Source organism: Oncorhynchus kisutch, linkage group LG26 (genome assembly GCF_002021735.2).
Source record: "Oncorhynchus kisutch isolate 150728-3 linkage group LG26, Okis_V2, whole genome shotgun sequence".
Taxonomy (NCBI): domain Eukaryota; kingdom Metazoa; phylum Chordata; class Actinopteri; order Salmoniformes; family Salmonidae; genus Oncorhynchus; species Oncorhynchus kisutch.
In genome coordinates this window covers 29,611,899-29,624,017 of record NC_034199.2, presented here as the reverse complement: position 1 = coordinate 29,624,017, position 12,119 = coordinate 29,611,899, and the positions used below count along the sequence as shown (strand labels likewise).

At 44.8% G+C, this 12,119-nt stretch overlaps 1 protein-coding gene across 1 annotated transcript in view; it reads right to left on the bottom strand.

Moving 5' to 3' along the window:
* Positions 1-429: 429 nt before the first annotated feature.
* The window catches only part of LOC109877777 (E3 ubiquitin-protein ligase SH3RF3), a 127,886-nt gene continuing 116,196 nt past the window's right edge, over positions 430-12,119 (bottom strand). Inside the window, exons 7-9 of the mRNA XM_031806086.1 lie at positions 11,777-12,096; positions 6,837-7,168; positions 430-3,323 (exon numbers count right to left, since the gene is read on the bottom strand). Of these exons, the coding sequence (XP_031661946.1) occupies positions 3,155-3,323; positions 6,837-7,168; positions 11,777-12,096 (821 nt within the window). The 3' untranslated portion in view covers positions 430-3,154. The remainder of the gene's footprint in view (positions 3,324-6,836; positions 7,169-11,776; positions 12,097-12,119) is intronic.

Genomic DNA, 12,119 nt, shown 5'->3' with positions numbered 1-12,119 from the left:
ACACACACACACACACACACACACACACACACACACACACACACACACACACACACACACACACACACACATACACACACACACACACACACACACGGGCAGGCGTGAGTCTATCTACCCTGTGATGACACACAGTGTCACACACACCTCTCCACCTACATAAAGTGTTTGTTGGCATGCCAGGCCTCAGCTTCACTCTAAATGCAAATGTAAGGTGATTATTCATGACAACCTCGCTGTCACACACCTCCACTGGGACGAAGAGAGGAAAGAAGAGGAGAGAGAGTGAACTGATGGAGTGGAGGTGGGAGGCAATATGGCTATATAAAGGGTTTGTCATCAGGGAGAGGTGACACAGGTTGGTTTAAAACAAAGGCATTTATTGGGAAAATGCACTTGACATGAAAAACCAACCAAACCACGAGGTCATCAATACGAGAGAATGTTTAATGATCACATGGTAGAACGCTGGTCTTGAGTGCAGGGCGACTGGCACCCACGAAATATAAATAATCTGCACAATATATATATTTATATCTCTTATTTTCTGTTACAGTAATGTAAAACATCTCTCATAGTTAGACAGCATGAGATTCCATGCGTAACAACCCCCTTGTAAAGTCTGTAAAGTCTTGTCAGTGGTACAGTACTCACACCAGACAGACCAGGCAAACCAGAAACACAGTCCACCTGAACACACTAATTCATGGGAACTGGGGAGCAGGAATAGCAAGATGGACACTGTGTGGTGTCTGGGTCATGTGGGTCATGTGGAAGTGCTCTATCTCCAACATGGAGGACTTGTGCATTAGCTCCACAGACAGACAGTAGAAACAGACAAACAGACTGGCCTTTTGGGTTCAGGGATACAGCTGGCTCATCTGGAGCTAAGGGTTGTTTCTGGCCCAGACCAAAGAGTTTATCCACAGCAACAACATCAACATGTTTAACTGATACACTCTCTCTCTCTGAGGAGGAGCGGAAAGACTGGGACCCATCCACTCCTTTCACATCAATGACTGTGCGTGTGTGTGTGTGGTTGTGTGTGTATGTGTGTGGTTGTGTGTGTCGCGGCCTGATGGAAAGGTTCTAATCTCATCTGAATCTCTGGGTGTTCTCATCTGTCTGTTACCCAACTCAGGGATTACCCAGACTCCCCTGCATCTGCTACTCCAATCAGAGACAGATGGTCTCTATATCTCTCTCTCTCACAAACACACACACACACACACACACACACACACACACACACACACACACACACACACACACACACACACACACACACACACACACACACACACACACACACACACACACACACACACACACACACTTTAGGCTGAGACTGAGTGTGCTGTATGGATGTAGCTTGATTCCATCTGTATGTGTTGTAACCGACTCGTTCTGGCCTTCCCAACTCTGTGTGCTTCACTCTGTCTTCCTGACCTGTAGACCTACTTCTGTTGGGGTACAGTTGTTGTGTGCTTAGTAAATGAGAGAGGAACTGTGTACTTAGCCAATTAGAGAGGACCACCGTTGTGTGCTTAACCAATGAAAGAGGAGTACTGTTGTGTGCTTAGCCAATGAAAGAGGCTGTTTGAAGTAGCTTGCCAGAAGTGGGGTATGTTAAAATGAAGAACATTTGGGACTGTTGATGTGCTTTCTTTCCCAATGTTGAGTTTCCACATGACTGGTATTACCAACTACTGGTCTCTCTTACTCGCACACATGAATACAGACACGCATACACACACACCAACCAGAAAGAACAGGTATCAGGTTAGCCAAGGTCTTTAGGTGCTTCTGTAACCAGTACGGCATGTCTCTAGCCATACCACACATTCATACGGACACTGATGTTTAAAACAAATACACACTGAAGCAATAGAAAAATACAGTGTGCCGCTTGTTGTGCCTTCAATAGTTGCTGGCGCCTCCTGATGATGTCAACATCACTAGTCATTGATGAGGTTGATGAAGGACCCCTGCCATAGCTGTCCTGTGTGGATAAAGGCCCCCGCTCCTATGAGGCTGGTTGGAGCTGGAGTAGCCGCGTGTGCAGAGATGGGCAGTATTTCTGTTACGTGTATTTGAAATATGTATTTAAATGACTTCTGAGTATTTTGTAAATTGTATTACACTGGGCTGGACTACACTCCAATGTACAGTATTTTGTAATAAGATACTTTCGAGAGCTGTAATTTGTATTTTCAAAATACAAAATACTTTTCTATACCATTTGTTTATAGCGGTTCACCATCCCCCTTTCACCCTGCATTGGTATCAGAAGACTGATGGCACTATGGTGTCGTAAGAGCGTCTGCTAAATGAACTAAATATAAACATGTATGTAATAATGGACAAGTATTATTCTAATGAGCTCTGCCCTGAAACAAGGTTAAGTCTAGAAAGGATACAGCTTTTGTCAAAATGTACTTTTCATAGCAGGTTTAATAGAATTAACGTAGAAGGTTAAGAGAATTAGGTTAAGATATATCCCATCTAGACATGACCCCGAAACAAGGCCAATAATAATACCTAGTGTGCTTTGCAGTTCATTTTGGTGTGTTCATTTTCACATATATACAGCATTTTAGTCATTTAGCAGACACTTATCCAGAGTGACTTACAGTCAGTACATTCAGCTAAGGTAGATAAACAACATCAGTCATAGCAAATTAAAAGTTTCTGTATCCGTCACTGAGTTTGCAAATGTATTTATGGATTTTAATATATAAAATACATGTATTTTAATGAAATATATTTGGGGCGGCAGGTAGCCTCGAGGTTAGAGCATCAGGCCAGTGATCAAAAGGTTGCTGGTTTGAATACTGGAGGCGACAAGGTGAAAAAAATCAGTCGCTGTGCCCTTCAGCAAGTCACTTAACCCTAATTGCTCGAGGGGAGCTGTACAATGGCGACCCTGGCCGTGACCCCTAAGGGTGTCTCGGGGGAGTTGGGATATGCCCCTCAAAAACATTTCCATTACACACTTGTGTGTAATAGGACACATATAGGTGCCCCCCAAATTATTATAAAATACAAGTATTTTGTAGTTCATTTTGATACATTGATCTTTTGTAATTGTATTTTGTCAATTTTGCCCATCCCCGCGTGTGTGTGTGTGTGTGTGTGTGTGTAGCGGTCCTGTTCAGAAGATCTCTACGAAGCTGCCAGGGAAGAGGCCAGTACGTCCAGTCCTCTGCAGAGTTCCTTTGTACCAGCCATCTTCTCTCTTCTTATGAACAAACACCACGTCTCCCTGTCTCAGCTCGATCTCCGCCTCGCTCTGAGGGGGGTAGGGCACCACCACACGATACCTAGGGAGGGAGGGTTACGGATAATGACCCACTGTGCACAGACGTCAGTTCAACCTCAACCAATGTGGTTGAGTTGTCAACTAATATGAATTCAATGAAAAATCAACAAAACACTTCACCATGACATTAGATTTAGGTTAAAGGTTGGCAGAGATGTCCAGTATTTCTGTTACATGTTTTTGAAATATGTATTTCAATGACTTCTGAGTATTTAGTCATTTGTATTACGCTGGGGTGAACTACACTGCAATGTATTTCGTAACAAGATCCTTTTGAAAGCTGTAATTTGTATTTACAAAACACTTTCAAAAATACTTTCACCCTATATTGGTATCAGAAGTCTGATGTCACCATCGTGTGATTAGAGCATCTGCTAAATGAACTAAACTCAGCAAAAAAAAAAATGTCCTCTCACTGTCAACTGTGTTTATTTTCAGCAAACTTAACATGTGTAAATATTTGTATGAACATAACAAGACTCAACAACTGAAACATAAACTGAACAAGTTCCACAGACATGTGACTAACAGAAATTGAATAATGTGTCCCTGAACAAAGGGGGGTCAAAATCAAAAGTAACAGTCAGTATCTGGTGTGGCCACCAGCTGCATTAAGTACTGCAGTGCATCTCCTCCTCATGGACTGCACCAGATTTGCCAGTTATTGCTGTGAGATGTTACCCCACTCTTACATCAAGGCACCTACAAGTTTCCGGACATTTCAGTGGGGAATAGCCCTAGCCCCCGCCCTCCGATCCAACAGGTCCCAGATATGCTCAATGGGATTGAGATCCGGGCGCTTCGCTGGCCATGGCAGAACACTGACATTCCTGTCTTGCATGAAATCATGCACAGAACGAGCAGTATGGCTGGTGGCATTGTCATGCTGGAAGGTCATGTCAGGAGCCTGCGGGAAGGGTACCACATGAGGGAGGAGGATGTCTTCCCTGTAACGCACAGCGTTGAGATTGCCTGCAATGACTACAAGCTCAGTCCGATGATGCTGTGACACACTGCCCCAGACCCTGACGGACCCTCCACCTCCAAATCGATCCCGCTCCAGAGTACAGGCTCCAGTGTAACGCTCATTCCTTTCGACGATAAACACAAATCTGACCATCACCCCTGGTGAGACAAAACCGTGACTCGTCAGTGAAGAGCACTTTTTTCCAGCCCTGTCTGGTCCAGTGACGGTGGGTTTGTGCCCATAGGCGACGTTGTTGCTGGTGATGTCTGGTGAGGACCTGCCTTTACAACAGGCCTATAAGCCCTCAGTCCAGCCTCTCTCCGCCTATCGCGGACAGACTGAGCACTAATGGAGGGATTGTGCATTCCTGGTGTAACTCAGGCAGTTGTTGTTGCCATCCTGTACCTGTCCCTCAGGTGTGATGTTCAGATGTACTGATCCTGTACAGGTGTTGTTACATGTGGTCTGCCACTGCGAGGACGATCAGCTGTCCGTCCTGTCTCCCTGTAGCTCTGCATTAGGCGTCTCACAGTACAGACGTTGCAATTTATTGCCCTAGTCACATCTGCAGTCCTCATGCCACCTTGCAGCATGCCTAAGGCACGTTCACGCAGATGAGCAGGGACCCTGTGCACCTTTCTTTTGGTGAAGTTATTTGGATTTTTACGAATTATCGTTGAAAGACAGGGTCCTGAAAAAGGGACATTTCTTTTTTTGCTGAGTTTACATATAAATGTGTATGTAAAAATGAACAATTGCAAAGGATGCTGAGTATTACTCTAATGAGCTCTGCCCATGAAAGAAGGCCAATGACAGTACCCAGTGTGCTTGCAGTTCTTCATTTTCACAAATACTTTACATTTACATTTTGGTCATTTAGCAGGACACTCTTATCCAGAGTGACAGTGCACATTCAACTAAGGTAGATAAACAACGACATATCACAATTAATAGCAAGTAAAACGATTCTGTAACCATTGCTGTGAATGTTGTTGCTGATCGGCCGGCAACTTGCAAATGTATTTTAAAATACAAAATACATGTATTATAATAAAATACTATACTATGCAAAAGTATATGATATTTTATTTGGATACAGTGATCTTTAGGGTATTTTGTAGTTGTATTTAGAAATTGTCATTTGTAATTTATGCCCATCCTTGAAAGCTGGGTGGAAAATCCAATCAGTTTTCCACATTGATTCAATGTCATCACATAAAAGTTTTTTTGCTGAAATGACGTGGAAACACAGTTGATTTAACCAGTTCTTGACCAGTGGGGCTGCATTGTAACTCATATTCGAACACATGCACATCATAAACACAGACACACACACTAGGAGGTGATATATGCTGCTACTCAGGTCATCATCATTCAGCAGTCTTATATATAAATGCTTCACACAGATTTATACGTGCTTGAAACAGTGTGTTTTAATGTTTGTGTGTGAGTGTCAGTGTGTGTGTGTGCTTGTGTGTGTGTGTGCGTGCATCTGTGTGACGCGGTTGCTCTCAGAGAAAAAAGAGGGCACTATTAGCTCTGACACACACCGATGGGGATAGGAGAAGAATGATGATCAGAAGCTCAGTTATTCCTGGTGCTGTAGTGGCGTAGTGTCGTAACATACAGCATATCTCGGGGGATGTTTGAGGGTGTGTGTATGAGAGTGTGTAGCCATAGCCGCGGGAAGTAGGTTGCTGCATTTTCTTCGCTGATGGGGGGACGGGGGCGGTGCAGAATGAAAACGTTTTCCCATCACTACAGACGGCTATATCGGTCCGTTAATACTGGACTAGTAAAGGCCCAGTGCCCTGCTTTTGTGAAAAAGTATATTTATTTATATATATTGATATTCTGATTTGTCAGAACCCCTACTTCCCGCGGCTCTGTGAGAAGTTACAGGGTGTGTTTACCTCTCTCTGGACAGGGTGTGTTTACCTCTCTCTGGACAGGGTGTGTTTACCTCTCTCTGGACAGGGTGTGTTTACCTCTCTCTGGACAGGGTGTGTTTACCTCTCTCTGGACAGGGTGTGTTTACCTCTCTCTGGACAGGGTGTGTTTACCTCTCTCTGGACAGGGTGTGTTTACCTCTCTCTGGACAGGGTGTGTTTACCTCTCTCTGGACAGGGTGTATGTTTGACAGTGTGTAGTTACAGTGTGTGTTTACCTCTCTCTGGACAGGGTGTGTGTTTGACAGTGTGTAGTTACAGTGTGTGTTTACCTCTCTCTGGACAGGGTGTGTTTACCTCTCTCTGGACAGGGTGTGTTTACCTCTCTCTGGACAGGGTGTGTGTTTGACAGTGTGTAGTTACAGTGTGTGTTTACCTCTCTCTGGACAGGGTGTGTGTTTGACAGTGTGAGTAGTTACAGTGTGTGTATACCTCTCTCTGGACAGGGTGTGTGCTTACCTCTCTCTGGACAGGGTGTGTGTTTGACAGTGTGAGTAGTTACAGTGTGTGTATACCTCTCTCTGGACAGGGTGTGTGCTTACCTCTCTCTGGACAGGGTGTGTGTTTGACAGTGTGAGTAGTTACAGTGTGTGTTTACCTCTCTCTGGACAGTGGTTTGGGTTCAGGCCGGAGAGCTAGCAGTGCGTTCCCGGGGCGGGTCATCGGGGGCGACCGGGGGAAGTTGAGATCGAGGGATCCTGACTTCCTGTTCAGCAGCTCTAACCCCATTGCCCCCGCCATCTCACTCTCGATTGGACAAGACCCGGCACGCCCATGGGCATCCATTGGACAGGAGCCAGAGCGGGTGTGATGTGGGAGGACGGCACCCGACAGGGGGAGGGTTGGTGGGGAGGACGGGGGAGAATGCGATGCCTTTTTCTTGGCCGCGGCTCCAGAGAGAAGCTTTAGCAGACCTCCTTTCTTCTCCTTCTGTGGACACAGATAACAAGACAGAGAAGAGAATGGAGATGAAACAATTTGCAGTGTCCCTCCTGGTCTCAGAGACAGTTAACCAGCAGTATCTACCTGATGTAACAATGACTCCTCCAGTTGGCCAGTACAGTATCTTTTTGAGAACTGAGTGTAGTTCTCTAACCATCCACCAGAGAGCAGCACATATACAGCAGATAGTTTAGTCTCGATGTGTCAGGGGGAACTTTGGTCTCAGTGTGTGTGTGTGTGTGTGTGTGTGTGTGTGTGTGTGTGTGTGTGTGTGTGTGTGTGTGTGTGTGTGTGTGTGTGTGTGTGTGTGTGTGTGTGTGTGTGTGTGTGTTTGTGTGCATCTTTGGGGTTGAGATGTGAGTCAGAGCCAATTATCAGCGCATAATCAGCATGGAAGCATCTGTCTGACAGCACAGCAGGCCTCAACACACACACACACACACACACACACACCACAAACCTCTAACTTAATCAGACAGCAAACTCCAACGCATAATAAGACAATGCATGTGGGGAATTCAAATGGTTAGGAAAGCTAGGAGGTTAAATGCGATGAGACTAAATACTATAGTTAATCCATCACAGCTCGTAGTCAATGACTGTTTATCATGGTCCTTCCCTAGTCTATTTGTCCTATTGTCACCAACTGTCTCATCTAGTGTCTGTGAAGCCAGTCAACACCAGAGCAGATAGGCTCCTCTCTCTCAGACAACTCTACCATCCATCACTGTCACCATGGACCCAGCTTTAATACACCCATCAAGATGAAGAACAACACACAGAGACAGCCCTGTCACACTGATCGTCTGTTTGCCTGTCTGGCGTTGGACGATTCTGCACCATGTCCAGGTGCAAGCCACTTCCCCTCAACACCACTTCCCCTAGCTATGCTTTTAATATTCCCTGACTATATCCTCCTGACTATGGCATCATGTTGAGGGATTTTAAGGCAGTGTGATGTTGGAACCAGACTCTGCTGTGAGTTTAGATAAAGGGAGGTAGTTTTGAGGTGAGAGAGAGAGAGAGAGAGAGAGAGAGAGAGAGAATGAAGACAGCTTCTCCATCCTGGAGGGGGAAATCAATCATTTCCAGGCCCAGGGACATGTACTAGTCTGTGGCGACCTAAATGCCAGAACCGGACAAGAACCTGACACCCTCAGCACAAAGGGGGACAAACACCTGCCTGGAGGGGACAGCATTCCCTCCCACATATGCCCCCCTAGGCACAACTATGACAACATAACCAACAAAAACGGGTCACAACTCCTGCAGCTCTGTCGCACGCTGGGTATGTACATAGTCAACGGTAGGCTTCGAGGGGACTCCTATGGTAGGTACACCTATAGCTCATCTCTTGGCAGTAGTACTGTAGACTACTTTATCACTGACTTCAACCCAGAGTCTCTCAGAGCGTTCACAGTCAGCCCACTGACACCCCTATCAGACCACAGCAAAATCACAGTCTACTTAAACAGAGCAATACTCAATCATGAGGCATCAAAGCCAAAGGAACTGAGTAACATTAAGAAATGCTATAGATGGAAGGAATGCAGTTTGGAAACCTACCAAAAAACAATTAGGCAACAACAAATTCAATCCCTTTTAGACAATTTCCTGGGTAAAACGTTCCACTGTAATAGTGAAGGTGTAAACTTGGCAGTAGAAAATCTTAACAGTATATTTGACCTCTCAGTTTCCCTATCAAATCTAAAAATCTCAAATAGAAAACCGAAGAAAATTAACAATAATGACAAATGGTTTGATGAAGAATGCAAAAATCTAAGAAAGAAATTGAGAAACCTGTCCAACCAAAAACATAGAGACCCGGAAAACCTGAGTCTACGCCTTCACTATGGTGAATCACTAAAACAATACAGAAATACACTACGGAAAAAGAAGGAACAGCATGTCAGAAATCAGCTCAATGCAATTGAAGAATCCATAGACTCTAACCACTTCTGGGAAAATTGGAAAACACTAAACAAACAATTATCTATCCAAAATGGAGATGTATGGGTAAACCACTTCTCCAATCTTTTTGGCTCTATAACAAAGAATAAAGAGCAAAAACATATACATGATCAAACACAGATCTTAGAATCAACTATTAAAGACTACCAGAACCCACTGGATTCTCCAATTACATTGAAAGAGTTACAGGACAAAATAAAAACCCTCCAACCCAAAAAGGCCTGTGGTGTTGATGGTATCCTCAATGAAATGATCAAATATACAGACAACAAATTCCAATTGGCTATACTAAAACTCTTTAACATCATACTTAGCTCTGGCATCTTCCCCAATATTTGGAACCAAGGACTGATCACCCCAATCCACAAAAGTGGAGACAAATTTGACCCCAATAACTACCGTGGAATATGTGTCAACAGTAACCTTGGGAAAATCCTCTGCATTATTATTAACAGCAGACTCGTACATTTCCTCAATGAAAACAATGTACTGAGCAAATGTCAAATTGGCTTTTTACCAAATTACCGTACAACAGACCATGTATTCACCCTGCACACCCTAATTGACAACCAAACAAACCAAAACAAAGGCAAAGTCTTCTCATGCTTTGTTGATTTCAAAAAAGCCTTCGACTCAATCTGGCATGAGGGTCTGCTATACAAACTGATGGAAAGTGGTGTTGGGGGTAAAACATACGACATTATAAAATCCATGTACACAAACAACAAGTGTGCGGTTAAAATTGGCAAAAAACACACACATTTCTTCACACAGGGTCGTGGGGTTAGACAGGGATTCCGCTTAAGCCCCACCCTCTTCAACATATATATCAACGAATTGGCGCGGGCACTAGAAAAGTCTGCAGCACCCGGCCTCCCCCTGCTAGAATCCGAAGTCAAATGTCTGCTGTTTGCTGATGATCTGGTGCTTCTGTCACCAACCAAGGAGGGCCTACAGCAGCACCTAGATCTTATGCACAGATTCTGTCAGACCTGGGCCCTGACAGTAAATCTCAGTAAGACCAAAATAATGGTGTTCCAAAAAAGGTCCAGTCACCAGGACCACAAATACAAATTCCATCTAGACACTGTTGCCCTAGAGCACACAAAAAACTATACATACCTTGGCCTAAACATCAGCACCACAGGTAACTTCCACAAAGCTGTGAACGATCTGAGAGACAAGGCAAGAAGGGCATTCTATGCCATCAAAAGAAACATAAATTTCAACATACCAATTAGGATTTGGCTAAAAATACTTGAATCAGTCATAGAGCCCATTGCCCTTTATGGTTGTGAGGTCTGGGGTCCGCTCACCAACCAAGACTTCACAAAATGGGACAAACACCAAATTGAGACTCTGCACGCAGAATTCTGCAAAAATATCCTCCGTGTACAACGTAGAACACCAAATAATGCATGCAGAGCAGAATTAGGCCGATACCCACTAATTATCAAAATCCAGAAAAGAGCTGTTAAATTCTACAACCACCTAAAAGGAAGCGATTCACAAACCTTCCATAACAAAGCCATCACCTACAGAGAGATGAACCTGGAGAAGAGTCCCCTAAGCAAGCTGGTCCTGGGGCTCTGTTCACAAACACAAACACACACTACAGAGCCCCAGGACAGCAGCACAATTAGACCCAACCAAATCATGAGAAAACAAAAAGATAACTACTTAACACATTGGAAAGAATGAACAAAAAAACAGAGCAAACTAGAATGCTATTTGGCCCTACACAGAGAGTACACAGCGGCAGAATACCTGACCACTGTGACTGACCCAAAATTAAGGAAAGCCTTGACTATGTACAGACTCAGTGAGCATAGCCTTGCTATTGAGAAAGGCCGCCGTAGGCAGACATGGCTCTCAAGAGAAGACAGGCTATGTGCTCACTGCCCGCAAAATGAGGTGGAAACTGAGCTGCACTTCCTAACCTCCTGCCCAATGTATGACCATATTAGAGAGACATATTTCCCTCAGATTACACAGATCCACAAAGAATTCGAAAACAAATCCAATTTTGAAAAACTCCCATATCTACTGGGTGAAATTCCACAGTGTGCCATCACAGCAGCAAGATTTGTGACCTGTTGCCACGAGAAAAGGGCAACCAGTGAAGAACAAACACCATTGTAAATACAACCCATATTTATGCTTATTTATTTTATCTTGTGTCCTTTAGCCATTTGTACATTGTTACAACACTGTATATATATATAATATGACTTTGTAATGTCTTTACTGTTTTGAAACTTCTGTATGTGTATGTTATATATTCACTTTGTATGTTGTCTACCTCACTTGCTTTGGCAATGTTAACACATGTTTCCCATGCCAATAAAGCCCTTGAATTGAATTGAGAGAGAGAGAGAGAGCAAGGAGAGAGAGAGAGAGAGAGAGAGAGAGAGAGAGCGAGAGAGAGCAAGGAGAGAGAGAGAGAGAGAGAGAGAGAGAGAGAGAGAGCGAGAGAGAGCGAGAGAGAGAGAGAGAGAGAGAGAGAGAGAGAGAGAGAGAGAGAGAGAGAGAGAGAGAGAGAGAGAGCAAGGAGAGAGCAAGGAGAGAGCAAGGAGAGAGCAAGGAGAGAGAGAAGAGATGAGAAGCAAGATGAAGGAGACTCACCTTCTCTGGTTTTGGGGCGTTGCTGTGGGAGGGGCCAGGTGAGGACGGTTGGAAGGGATTGGTTGATTCTCCGTTGAGCAGGGCGGCACTGGCGTTGGGAGGGGTGAGGCAGGAGAGAGGGGAGGAAAGTGGGATGAGGGGCGAAGAGAGGCAGGAGAGAGGGCGCGAAGCAGGGGAGGAGAGGGGGGAAGGGCCGGGGGACACCATGGATATTGGGCGAGCAGATTGACCAGCGGAGCGCGACGGGGAAGATTTCTGAGGTCGGAGAGGAGAGACGGTGGGTGTGGGACGCTCTGGGCTGCTAGAGGGCGGGCTGTGGACTGAACACACACATTACACACTG